This window comes from Tupaia chinensis, unplaced genomic scaffold (genome assembly GCF_000334495.1).
Source record: "Tupaia chinensis unplaced genomic scaffold, TupChi_1.0 Scaffold000186_1, whole genome shotgun sequence".
NCBI classification, from domain to species: domain Eukaryota; kingdom Metazoa; phylum Chordata; class Mammalia; order Scandentia; family Tupaiidae; genus Tupaia; species Tupaia belangeri.
In genome coordinates, this window is record NW_006159661.1 from 854,001 (window position 1) to 866,678 (window position 12,678).

At 41.3% G+C, this 12,678-nt stretch overlaps 1 protein-coding gene across 1 annotated transcript in view; it reads right to left on the bottom strand.

Moving 5' to 3' along the window:
- Positions 1-12,678, bottom strand: part of PARP4 (poly(ADP-ribose) polymerase family member 4) — a 115,008-nt gene that overhangs the window by 73,711 nt on the left and 28,619 nt on the right. Inside the window, exons 11-12 of the mRNA XM_027771130.1 lie at positions 7,488-7,625; positions 1,461-1,556 (exon numbers count right to left, since the gene is read on the bottom strand). Coding sequence (XP_027626931.1) covers positions 1,461-1,556; positions 7,488-7,625 — 234 coding nt within the window. The remainder of the gene's footprint in view (positions 1-1,460; positions 1,557-7,487; positions 7,626-12,678) is intronic.

Below are 12,678 nucleotides of genomic sequence, written 5' to 3' on the forward strand. Positions count from 1 at the left end.
GTTTTTGCTATAGGGCACGTGCGCTCACCAGAAAGACAGAGAAACAGAAAGTGAGAAATCTCCCATCCCTTCTCCATTCTCCTCTTGGGATCTTAGGCACACACGCACACGCACCCGGCGTGAGTTTAAGCCACCGGGTTCAGGACTCGAACTGTGGTCGACTACATGAGAATCCAGTGACAAAGCCATTACACCAACTGCTGATCTCACCATATTCTTAATCATATTTCCTGGTACATGTGTATGAGAGTTTCTAGGGTTGTGATTCTTAAACCTGGCTGCATATTAATACCACCCAGGGGACTAGCAGGTAGCATTGTGGTTGGGACACTGGATTTCTATATGGCCAACTAGTTTGGGTCCTGGTCCCAGTGGCTTGAAAATCATGCTGGGCACATGTGCATGGATGCCCAGGATCCTGAGAGGGGAGGGGATTGTGGTGTGGCCACCCCACAACAGGTCATTTCTTTCTTTCTCTCCTTATCTCTTTGTCTCTCTCTGGCAAGTACACGTGCCCTATGGCAAAAAATAAAAAATTAATTAATTAATTAAAAACAAAAAAAAGTAAATGTAAAAAGTTAAGTCATTTAAAACATAAAAAGACTAAAAACCCACTAAGGACCTTAAAAACTATCAATAACCAGAACCAGCAGTTGGCATAATGGCTACATTGCTGGACTCCCATGTAGCTGACCGCAGTTCCCTTCTCCATTCTCTTCTTGGGATTTTGGGCACACATACACATGTGCACAGTAAGAATTTCAAGCTGCCAGATCTGGGACTTAAACCTTGGTTGGTCATGTGGGAGTCCCTCATTTTAACCACTATGCCACTGCCAGCCCTACTTGTCCTAATTTAGATGTATGATCTGAGGCAATATCCCCCATTGTCCTCAGTGTTCTCACCTGTGATGTGAGAAGAATAATAGGACTTACCTCTGGGGGTTGTCATAAGAGTTCAGTAACAGGGACCAGCAGTTGGCATAGTGGCTATGTCGCTAGACTCCAATGTTGTTGACCACGGTTTGAGTCCCGGACCCAGTGGCTTAAACTCACACTGGGCACGAGTGCATGCGTGCCCAAGATCCCGAGAGGAGAATGGAGGAGAAGGGATTCCAGCGTGGCCTTCCCCCCTGGGGGGTGATTTCTCGCTTTCTGTCTCTCTCTCTGTCTGTCTGGCGAGTGCACGCGCCCTATAGCAAAAACCTCTCAAAAAAAAAAAAGAATTCAGTGAGATAAAATATAAATGAAAGCTCTTGGGAGAGTAAAATCACTACAATGATTTTAAACATAATTTTTCTACATATTCACCAGGAAAGACATCCTTTTCTAGTATACTAAGAAAACAAGTTGTTTTCAATGATCTGTTTCTTGGGCGAGAAACTCCCTCACCAAGGACACGCAGAAGAATCCGCACTGCAAGCAGCCATGTTTCTCTGATTAAGGAGGGCACGTACTGACCTGAGTGAATCACTGAAGTAAATCCCACTCCCAAGGTTGCCGGCATCCGTTCTTTGCACTCCACGATCTTCAACCCTTTTGGGTAAAAGTAACCCTCTAAAAGGAAGAAGGCATTATGATGATTTACTAGGGAAAAAAGCGGTCTTCTATTATTGCCTTGTAATCCCAGCACAGACAAGTACAAGTTAGAAAGCATAAGGTGAAAAGAAAAATCTTCCAGAGGAGTTCAGGGCCATTAAAATGTCACAAATTGCACGTGTTGCAATCCCTTGTCGTCCATTTCTCCATTTCTCCGTCCCGTCAGAATTCTGGGCATACCCATGCCCCCGAGGTGTTCGTCAAGCCACAGTGTCAAGACTGGAACCATAGTCAGGCATGTGGGATGCAGCTCCCTTAGTACTAGGCAATGGAGCCAGCACTTCCTATTTACATACTTGCTCTGTCTGCAGTTTAAGTAAGAGGAACATGGTAAAGGTACTACTTTACACTTTATAGAATGCATACTTTACAAAAATATAAATTTATAACGATAAAAGTATATTTTATTTTTTTTTTAGATAATTGTCAATTTCTCCCAATATACAGAAGAAATTATCTTTCTTTTTTTCTCTTTTTCTTCTTTTTTTTCCCCCCTAACCAATTGTGATTTATTTGTTGCATAAACCACCTAACATCTTTCAGGTAAAACAATTCTAAATTTGAATAAAGATATTACAAAATGAATTAGAGCTCAATAAACATTAGCTTTGGGGAGGGAACACAATTCTACTCAATTAAGGCAAACATTTTTATAGACCACAGATTAGTTTATTTTTAACACCCATCACGCCATGAATGCATAGGGAATATGTTCCAGAAGCTCAGGCTCCTTTCCATTGGTTCTCACAAAGTGTGCTTCTCTGGGTGGAGCAGGCTGGCGCTTCATTTGAACCCAGGTACCTTTCTCTTAGGCCTCTTTTTTTTTCTGGTCATTTTCCTTCACTGGATGCTATCTCTGCTCTTAGAATGCTTACTATGCTCAATACACACATTAATTCTCTTGGCAAGAGTCTTGCCCTTAACTTGTTTGGTCACAACAATGCCAACAACATGCTAGGTAACATTGTAGACTCTTCCAGTTTTGCCATGGTAACATTTGTGGGGCAGTCCTTTCTGAACAGTACCCATTCCCTTGATGTCTACAATATCACCTTTTTTGTAGATTCATATATATGTTGCCAAAAGAACAACTCCATGCTTTCTAAAAGGCCTAGAGAACATATATTGGGTGCCTCTCCTCTTTCCCAAATTTCCCTTTGTGTTTGTCATTTTGGTTAATTACTGGAAGATGGCGGTTCTGGCCAAAAGCAAGAAATTATCTTTCTTCTACAGACATAAAAGTTATTTTTCTCACATGCTAAACCTATGTTTTGAGTTTGCATTTATTTATTCTGTTGAATTATCAATCATCTATTTATGTGTAACTTCACTATTTTCTTTTTGTGGATTGTATACATGTGCGATGTTTTTAGGCAGGGTCTTGCTATGTTGCAATCTTCCTGCCTCAGTCTCCTAAGTAGCTGGGACTACAGGCATATGTTACCATGTTTAGCTTCTCACCCGGGGCTAGAAATCGAACCCAGGCCTCCTCTTTGGTCTCAGACTATCAAGCAACAATGCATAGTGGACAGTGTTTACTGGAGCAGCTGGGCCTAAGCTTACTCCTTTAAAAGACATTTTAACGTGGGTCCCAGTGGGTGGCATGGTGGTTAACATGTTGCACTCCCACATGGCAGACTGTGGTTTGAGTCCTGGACCTGATGGCTTGCTTTGTCACTTTCTCTTTCTCTCTGTCTTTCTCTGGTAAGTGCATGTGCCCTACAGCAAATCAAAAGAAAAATGAATAATTATGATAAATAAAATTAAACAAATAATTTTAAAAATAAAGAAAAGACTTGTTAAAGTATTTTAAAAAGTCTGGTTAATCTTCCCTCATTACTCTTCTTTTTCAGAGTTACTCTGATAATGTCAAAGTTTTAAAAAATATGTACTGTAGAATCAAGCTTTTAATTTCTTTTTAAAAAATTCTGTTGATTTTGTTGTGTAACATTAAATTGATAGATTGGTTCAAGGAAAATTGGCATCTTCCTGATTAATGCAAGTGTCTTATGCATCCCTCAACAATGGTTTAAAGTTGTTTTTTTTTTTTTCGCCCCAGATGGGTCTTTTAAGTTTCTTTAAGTTTCTTCTTAAGTATTTAATTAGGAGATCTAATTTAATCATATTTTCTCCTGCTTCCTCTGTCCTGTTTTAGCCCTCATAATAAGTGACGAGATAAAGCACACCTAAAGGTAGAGTTTTATTTTGGATAAATAACCCACACTATCTCAGCATTCTAATTTCTAGACCTTTCTCCCTATAGTTCAAGAAGACTTCAAGAAGTTCATGGAAAATGGAATTAAAAGAAACAATTTAAATATAAACTTTATATTCCATCAAGCTCAAAACACTTTTGAGAATGATGATACCAACCATTTAATCCATTCCTAAACATCTGAGGGTCCTGGGAATTTAACCGTGTTGGTGCAGTCTTTTTCCTGCTATTAACTAAAGAAAATGGGTACCCTCACAAGATTTTTTTTTTTAAATTTTTGCCTTAGAGTGCATAAGCTCATTAGAGACAGAGAAGAAAGAGAGATAGTGAGAGGGAAATTGAGAAACCACCCCCTGGGAGATGGCCATGCTGTGATCCCTTCCCTTCCATTCTCCTTCTAAAACTTTTAGAAACTCATGCACATGATTTTCAAGCCACAAGGTCTGGGACTTGAACTGTGGTCAGCCATATGGGAGTCCAGAGCTTTAGCCACCATGCCACCTGCTGGCTCCACCCTCACAAAATTTTTTTTAAATTAAGGAAACTAAAAGAAGAGCCACTCCCTGCTTCACAGTAGTAAAGTGCAGTAGAAAGAGCTGGATGCCACAGGCTGACCTGGATTAGAATCCTGATCCCAGCCACTTGAAAAACATGCTGGGCATGTGTAAATGTGTGCCCCAAATCCTGATGAGTTGCAGAAATGGGGGGAAAAGGATTACAGTATGACTACATCCCATTGTGGGGGTATACGCTTTCACTTCTTATCTGTCTGTCTTTATCTCTCTCTGGTATGCACACGCATGCCCTCTGGCTATGCATGTGTGTGTGTGTGTATTTATATATATATATATATATATTACAAGCAATATGATTTAATTACTTTGGAAACAATCCCCACCCCAATAATGCCTGAACCCAAAGTTATGTAAAAATGGTCAAAAACGACAGATCTGAAGATCAGTTTCTTAACACGACTGTTTCCAGCTGTACAGTAAATTATAAACTATATCAAACCGTGTTAAGGCAGATGATCAATTGGTGGTTGCATCTGTAGCTAGTCCTGGGAAAATGATCTTGCTGGGATTGGGAGCTCTCTCCTGGTTGTCTGGACAGCTAGCCCAGGAAGGGGCAGTCCTGGAGGGGGGCACCCCACCTGTCTTTTCACTGCTCGTTCTGCTGACCTTCTATGACTGAGGTGGACACAGAACCCTGGCCCTTGTGGACATCACTGATGCACACCCGCTGTCCGTCGACTGCCTCCTTTATATATATATAAAAATTTAAATATAAATATATATAATATATAAAAATATATGTATATATATTAAATATAAATATATATGTATATATAATTTTTTTTTAAAGCCAAAAGGAACTAAATCAGGACCATAGGCAGATGCTTAAAAATTTCCTGTAGAAACTCTCACAAAATTGCCCTTGTTTCAAGAAAGGAATGAGAGGAAGCATTGTTATGGTAAAGAAGGACCCTCTGGTGAAGCTTTCCTGGGCATTTTTCTGCTATGTCTTTTGCTAACTCTCCTAACAAGCAGGTATTATCATAATAAGCAAACTATCTTGAATAGTCCCAGAAACTTGCCATGGCCTTTGCTCTTGACTCATCTATTTTTGCTTTGACTGGACCACTTCCATCTCTTGACAGGCATTCTTTGATTGTGTTTTGTCTTCAGGATCGTACTAGCAAGGCCACATGCCATCTCCTGTTACAATTCTTCACACACACACACACACACACACACACACTCGTTTCAGGATCTTGATCCCGCTTCTTTAAAATTTCCATTGAAAGCTCCATTAGAGCCAGCTGGTGAAGTAGTGGTTAAGGACGCTAAGATCCCACCTGGCCCACTGCGGTTCGCGTCCTGAACCTGGTGACTTAAAAATTAAACAGAGTGTGTGTGCATATGTGCCCAAAATCCCAGGAGAAGAATGGATGAAAAGGGAATGTGGTATGGCCATCCCCCATGAGGGGTGATTTGTGATTTTCCTTCTCTTTGTCTCTCTTTCTCTTTGGTGAGCACAAGCACCTATGGCAAAAACTTAAAAGAAAAAAAGAAAAAGAAAGCTCTGGTCTTGTCTGCAGCTGATCTGGGTGTAACAGTTTTGGCACCATCAAACAGAAAGTTTGCTCAATTTTAATTTTCAGTCAGAATTGTGTGTAAGCTGAACCAATTGAAATGTCTATGGTGTTGGCTATTGTTTCTGCTGTTAATCATCAGTCCTTTTCAATTAAGATTAATTTTTTTCTTTGCAATCTGGTGTAGATAGTCTGCAGCTACGGACATCGTCCTCAACATCATCTCATTCCTTCTTAAAATGAGTTTGGGGCCAGCAGGTGGTGTAGTGGTTAAGGTGCTGGACTTCCACATGGCTGACAGTGATTCGAGTCCTGGGCCCGATAGCTTGAGAATCACACTGGGGCATGTGCGCATGCATGCCCAAAATCCCACAAGGAGAATGGAAAAGAAGGGATCATGGGATGGCCATCCCCTTGGGGTATGATTTATCATTTTCTCTCTTTCTGTCTCTGTCTCTCTCTGGTATGTGCTTGCACCCTACAGCAAGCAACAACGACAACAACAAAACAGGTTATCAATTTGTAAACTGCTGATTTCTTTGGGGCAATGTTCCCATAAACTTTTCTTAAAGCATCAATAATTTCACCATTCTTCTAATGAAGCTTCACCATAATATGATGTTTGTTCTTGCTTCAATTTTGGCAGAATTCATGTTATTCTGATAGGAACTCTTTTCAAACTCATGTCCCACCCTTCTAAGTGCCTCAAACATGTTCAGACATGTTATAACAAATTGGTATGCATTTATTTTGGTCCCCAAAAAACAATAAAATCCAAGCATAACTTTTTCATAATATGCATTTTCCACAAAAGTTGTTAAAGTCCCCTAGTATTGGGCTATCCCTGAATTAGATACACATGCAGAGTTAAGAAATGTAGAATCGCTTTCCTTCACATGATACTGTCTTTAAGAAGCAGTTCATTGCCCATTACACTTTTAAAAATTACTTATTTAATTTATTATTATTAAAGTTTGCTTTAGAGCATCACCAGAGACAGAGAGAGAGAGAGAGAGAGAGAGAAGGAAAACGAGAAAGCAAGCCATGGACTTGAACCACAGCCAGCCACGTGGGAGTCACGCACCTCAACAACTGGGACCAGCAGTCGGCATAATGGCTATGTCGCTGGACTCCCATGTAGTTGACCGCGGTTCAAGTCCCTGACCCAGTGGCTTAAACTCGTGTTGTGTGCATGTGTGTGCATGCCCAAGATCCTAAGAGGAGAATGGAGGAGAAGAGATTGCAGTGTGCCATCCCCGCAGAGGTAATTTTTTGCTTTTTGTTTCTCTCTCTCTCTGTTTCTCTGGCGAGAGCAGGCACCCTATAGCAAAAACCTCTCAAAAACAAACAAAACCAACCCACCACCTTCTGCCCTCCCATTACACTTAAAAAAAAAAAGTTTAAATTATATACTTGGTTATAGTTTAAAGGGTACAGTTTTTCCCAGATTGCAATAGGATGACTGATTTTAACTGAAAAGATACATGTATGTAGATACAAAAAAAGCAGGAGAAAAAAAAAGTAAAACTCTTCATATTTGCAAGGTAAAAAAATTTGAAAAGCAGAAAGGGCCTCTTACCGGGAAAGGATTCCCACGATGTTTTGTACAGGGGATCCGTGCAGCAAGCGCCTCACATTGCCAAGTTTGCTCAAAAACTCTGTGGTTTCATTCACTCTGCCAACTCTAAATATCTGCAAGATATCCACTGGGCTTTTACTGCAAGAATTAGAAGAAAAACTCTGAGGTTACACGTTTGGAAGTCAAACAAAAAAAAATCATTATTGGCAGAAGAAATGCTGGAACAAATATCTGTTATCAGTGGACTGATTTGGTGAATTGTAACACAACGTGTCTTAGAATACTATACAGTCATTAGAAAATTACATCTTTTTAAGGAATTATTTTATTTTTTGAAAGAATTACTTTATTTAACTTTATTTATTATTATTATTATTTTTGCTATAGGGCGCGTGCACTCGTCAGACCGAAAGAGATAGAGAGACAGAAAGCGAGAAATCACCCCCAGGTGGGATGGCCATGTCGCAGTCCCTTCTCCTCCATTCTCCTCTCGGGATCTTGGACATGCACGCACACGTGCCCGGTGTGAGTTTTAAGCCACCGGGTCCAGGACTTGAACCGTGGTCAAATACGTGGGAGTCCAGCGACATAGCCATGATGCTAACTGCTGGTCCCATATTATTATTATTTTTTAATTTGACCAGTGAGAGACAGAAAGAGAGAAGGAAAGTTAGAATATAAGGCACCAGGCCCAGGATTTGAACTGTGGTCAGCCATGTGGAAATCCAGTGCCTTTAACCACCACACCACCTGCTGGCCCTGAAAATTACATTCTTAAAAAATAAATAAGGTATGAGGTAAAGCTTACAGTAAGATGTAAAATTTTTAAGTAGATTATAAAATGTTATGCATGATATGATCCCAAATTTTATAAAATAAATGCTATGTAAAATAAAATTTGCTTCATATATATTTGAATGAATAAATGAAACAATTCAAAATATTCATATATATTAAATGAGACTCTCTCTCTCTATATATATATATATATACACACACACATGGAATTAATATACAGACTAATTTATTCACACACACACACAGATTGAATAGGGTCATTCATTCCCACATACATTCAACAAATATAATCAGTGCTTAATATTCTGCCAGGCATTGGAAATAAAATAACATGTTCTCTGGCTTTATGGAACTTACATTCTTTATTTTTTTTTAAGAAGTTTTTGCCTTATGGCATGTGTGCTTGTCCAGGAGAGAGAGAGAGAGACAAAGACAGTGAGAGGGAAAGTGAGAAATCACATCCCCTGGGGGTATGGCCATACCACAATCCCTCCTCCTCTACTCTCCTCCTGGGATCTTAGAAATCCATGCACAAACTTCCAGTGTGAGTTTTAAGCCACCAGGTCCAGGACTTGAACTGTGGTCAGCCATGTGGGAGTCCAACAATCTAGCCGCTAGGCCATCTGCTGGCCACATTCTTTATTTTTACAAAATTCTTCCCAGATAGCACATAGTTATAGTTCACCAGAGAGAGACAGAGAGTGAGAGAGCAAGCGAGCAAATGAGAAAGGATCCCCACCTCACGTGAGGAATGGTCACACTACAATCCCTTGAACTCCATTTCTCTCTCCTTTCCACATTTTTTAGCACACACACACAGTATGCTTCTCAGGGTGCCGATGCTTCTCAGGGTGCCACGTCTGGGACTAGAACCACACAGTTGCCATGTGGGAACCAGCAGCTTTACTCACCATACTATGGGCTGGTCTCATGGAACTTACGATGTAATGAGAGCCAAAAAATAAGAAGTAAGCAATACCAAGATAAAAGAAGGCATCCCTTCATCATCCTCTCTCTCGATCACCCTCTCTGAGTGGAGAATTTATGATTTGGAATACAGGAGGATACACTTTAAGATCTAACTGGTTGTTATGGGAAAATGGGTTGGATGGGGCAGGTGTGGGGAACATCAGGAAAGAGGACGGTGCGGTGCAGCACGGCCGATGGGATAATGTGACCTGGACCAAAGATGGCAGCAGAGAACATGGAAAGGCGCCAGTAGATAAAGATGCACTGGAGGCAGAATGGACAGAACATGAAATGGGAATAGAGAAGGGGAATTTACAATGGCTCTGGGTGAAGGCCTAAGATGAGGAAGCACAGTAGAGGGTGGGAGTGCTGCTGAGGGACAGTGCTGTGGGGTAAGGAAGGGATACAGGGCACTGGCAGGTGGCTTAGTGGTTAAGGTGCTGGACTCCCACATGGCCAGCCATGGTTGAAGTTGCAGACCTGGCGGCTTGCTTTCTCACTTTCCCTCCTGCTCGCTCTTTCTCTCTGGTCAAATAAAATATTAATAATAATAGGGGTCAGCAGGTGGTGCGATGGTTGGAGGCGCTGGACTCCCACGTCGTCGAACATGGTTCGAGACCTGAAAAAAAAAACCTGGCGGCTTTCCCTCTTTCTCTCGCTCTCACTCTGGCCCTCTCTGGTCAAATTGAAGTAAGTAAATAAATAAATAAAGTTAAATAAATTAAAAATAATAATACTACCAAACAAAATAGATAGTTCTTTATAAAAAGAAGAAAGGAGAGGCTGGGAGGTTGTATGGTGGTTAAGGGCATTGGACTCACACGTGGCCAACTGCAGTTAAGTCCTGGACCTGGCAGCTTGCTTTCTCACTTTCCCTCTCTCTCTCTTGCTCTGTCCCTCTCTGGTCAAATTAAAATAAATAAGTAAACAAATAAAGCTAAATAAAATATTTTTAGAAATGAAATAAAAAAGAAAAAGGGATACAAGATCCTATTCTGCACATCTACCCTGTCCCAAGTTAGATAGTGTCACATTGGTAACTTGATGTTAGCTGTGGCGGATGTATTCACATGACAGAGATCAGCAATATTACAAATCAGGATTTTTCTTTCAGAAAGTTGGCTTACCAGCACACTACAGGGCAAGAAAAAGAATGACTAATTCAATCTGAGATAATGTTAGTTGTATTGTCTTATCTTTGGGTGATGAGATTTTGAGTGATTTCAAATTGTCTTCATATTTTTATACATTTTCTAAGCTTCAAGCAAAAATATAATTTTTAAAAAAATAATTGTTTATTTAATTTTTATTTATTATTATTATTATCGTCATTTAATTTGCTATAGGACACGTGTGCTCACTAGAGAGAGAAAGTGAGAATACCAGCTGTCTGATCCAGGACTTGAACCATGGTCAGTTATGTGGGAGTCTTGCACCTTAAGTACCACACCACCTGCTAGCCCCAAGAACATGAATTTTATAACTATGAAAAAAATACTATGAAAACATTATCATTAACAACAAGAAATGGAGAAAGTAGAACTTTTCATAGCAGTGATCTCTTCCTAGGGAGAAGCCCACTTCACTGCAGAAATATTTCTTTTTGTTGGAGAGCTTTTTTTTCCTATAGGGCGCGTGCGCTCGCCAGAAAGACAGAGAGAGACAAAGTGACAGAAAGGGAGAAGACCCCTCCCAGGGAGGATAGCCACGCCGCATTCCCTTCTCCTCCATTCTCCTCTTGGGATCTTAGGCACACACGCACATGCGCCTGGCGTGAGTTTAAGTCACTGGGTCTGGGACTGCCACTATAGTTGACTACATGGGAGTCCGGCAACATAGCCATTACGCTAACTGCTGGTCCCCACTGCAGAAATACTTGCATATTCGAGTAGTGGGTGAGCTGGCTTAGGGCTTACCTGGGCTGCAGTACATGTTAAATTACAGCTTCCCCTTCCCAGGGCTTCAGGCAGTGCGTCCTTCCCTTCTTCTCATTTCTCATGTATTTATTTTCACAGTTTTTGCATGTGGTCATCAGTGAGAGACAGAGAGAGGGAGAGGGAGCAGGTACCGTCACAGGGCATAGCCATGCCACAATCCTGTCTTCTTTTCTCCACCTGTTGGGACTTGGGGCCTGTATACACATGTTCTTCAAGTCACCTAGTTCACCATTCAAACCATGGGGCTGGCCATGGAGGATCCAGCTGCCTTAACTACCAGGCTATGGAGCTGGTCCCCTTCTGATTCTAGTTTCATTGTCACTAAGCTCTTAATTAGTATTAGATCCTAGCAGTCACCAGCGGAGGGGCAAGTCAAATCCAAAGAAATAAAAAGAATTTGACTACATATGAAAACAAAATCTGCTAAAGTTCTGTAGGAATTTTTTTTTGTTGTTTGTTTTCTATAGGGTGTGTGCACTCACTAGGGAGAGAGACACAGAGAGAGAAAGAGGGAAAGCGAGAAATCATTGCTTTTTCCATGGCACAAGGCAGTTTGCTTTCTGTCTGCACAGATTTATCTATTCTATTTACGTCATAGAATGGCTTCATATGACGCATGGCTTCTTCCACTTCGCGCGGTGTTTTGGAGGTTCGCCAACGCTGTAGCCTGTATAAGCAGTTAGTTCCTTTCAAGTATCTGTTTCAGCTCTTTTCAGTTCTTTTGGGAGTGAAATTATTGGGCCATATACTGATTCTATGCTTTGTTTGTTGAGGAATCACCAGTGGCTGCCCCAATTTTCATTCCCATTGGCATTGTGTGAGAATTCTAATCTAATCACCTCACCAACACTTAAAATCTGACATTTAAAAAAAAATTATAGCCCTCTTAGTGGGTGTAGAGTGGTACTACTGGGAATGGATTTTGGGGATGACCGGCCGAGGAAAGTAGAGCACCGTTTTGGATAGGTCTGAACTGGTCCACAGGGAGAAGTGACTGGGTGCGGTTCCAAAGGGGTGCTGGAAAGCCAGCTCTCAGAACACCACCACCCTCACACAACTCCTGGTTGCAGCATTTGCTGATTTCCAGGGTGCTAATCCTCCCACTGTGGCCAATTTCAAGCTTTCAGTGGTTTAACAACCAGTTCATAAAATTCCCAGCGTTTTGACAGTTGAGGCTAGCCACAGTGGCACATTGCTAAGATGCTATGTTCTGTAGGCTGAGGCCACACGGGCAGCCCAGGTTTGACCTCCAGTTTAACCTAAAGGCTGGGTGCGGTGGCCTGTGCCCATAATCCCAGCGACTTGGAAGGCCGAGGCAGAAAGATTGTGAGGATGAGGCTGGCCTGGGCAACACAACGAGATCCTGTCTAAAAAACAGCCAGGTATTGTGGCATATGCCTATATGTTCAGCTGGGAGGCGAAGGCAGGAGGATTCTGACATGGGGAGACCCTGTCTTTTTTTTTTTTTTTTTTGGGAGCTTTTCGCG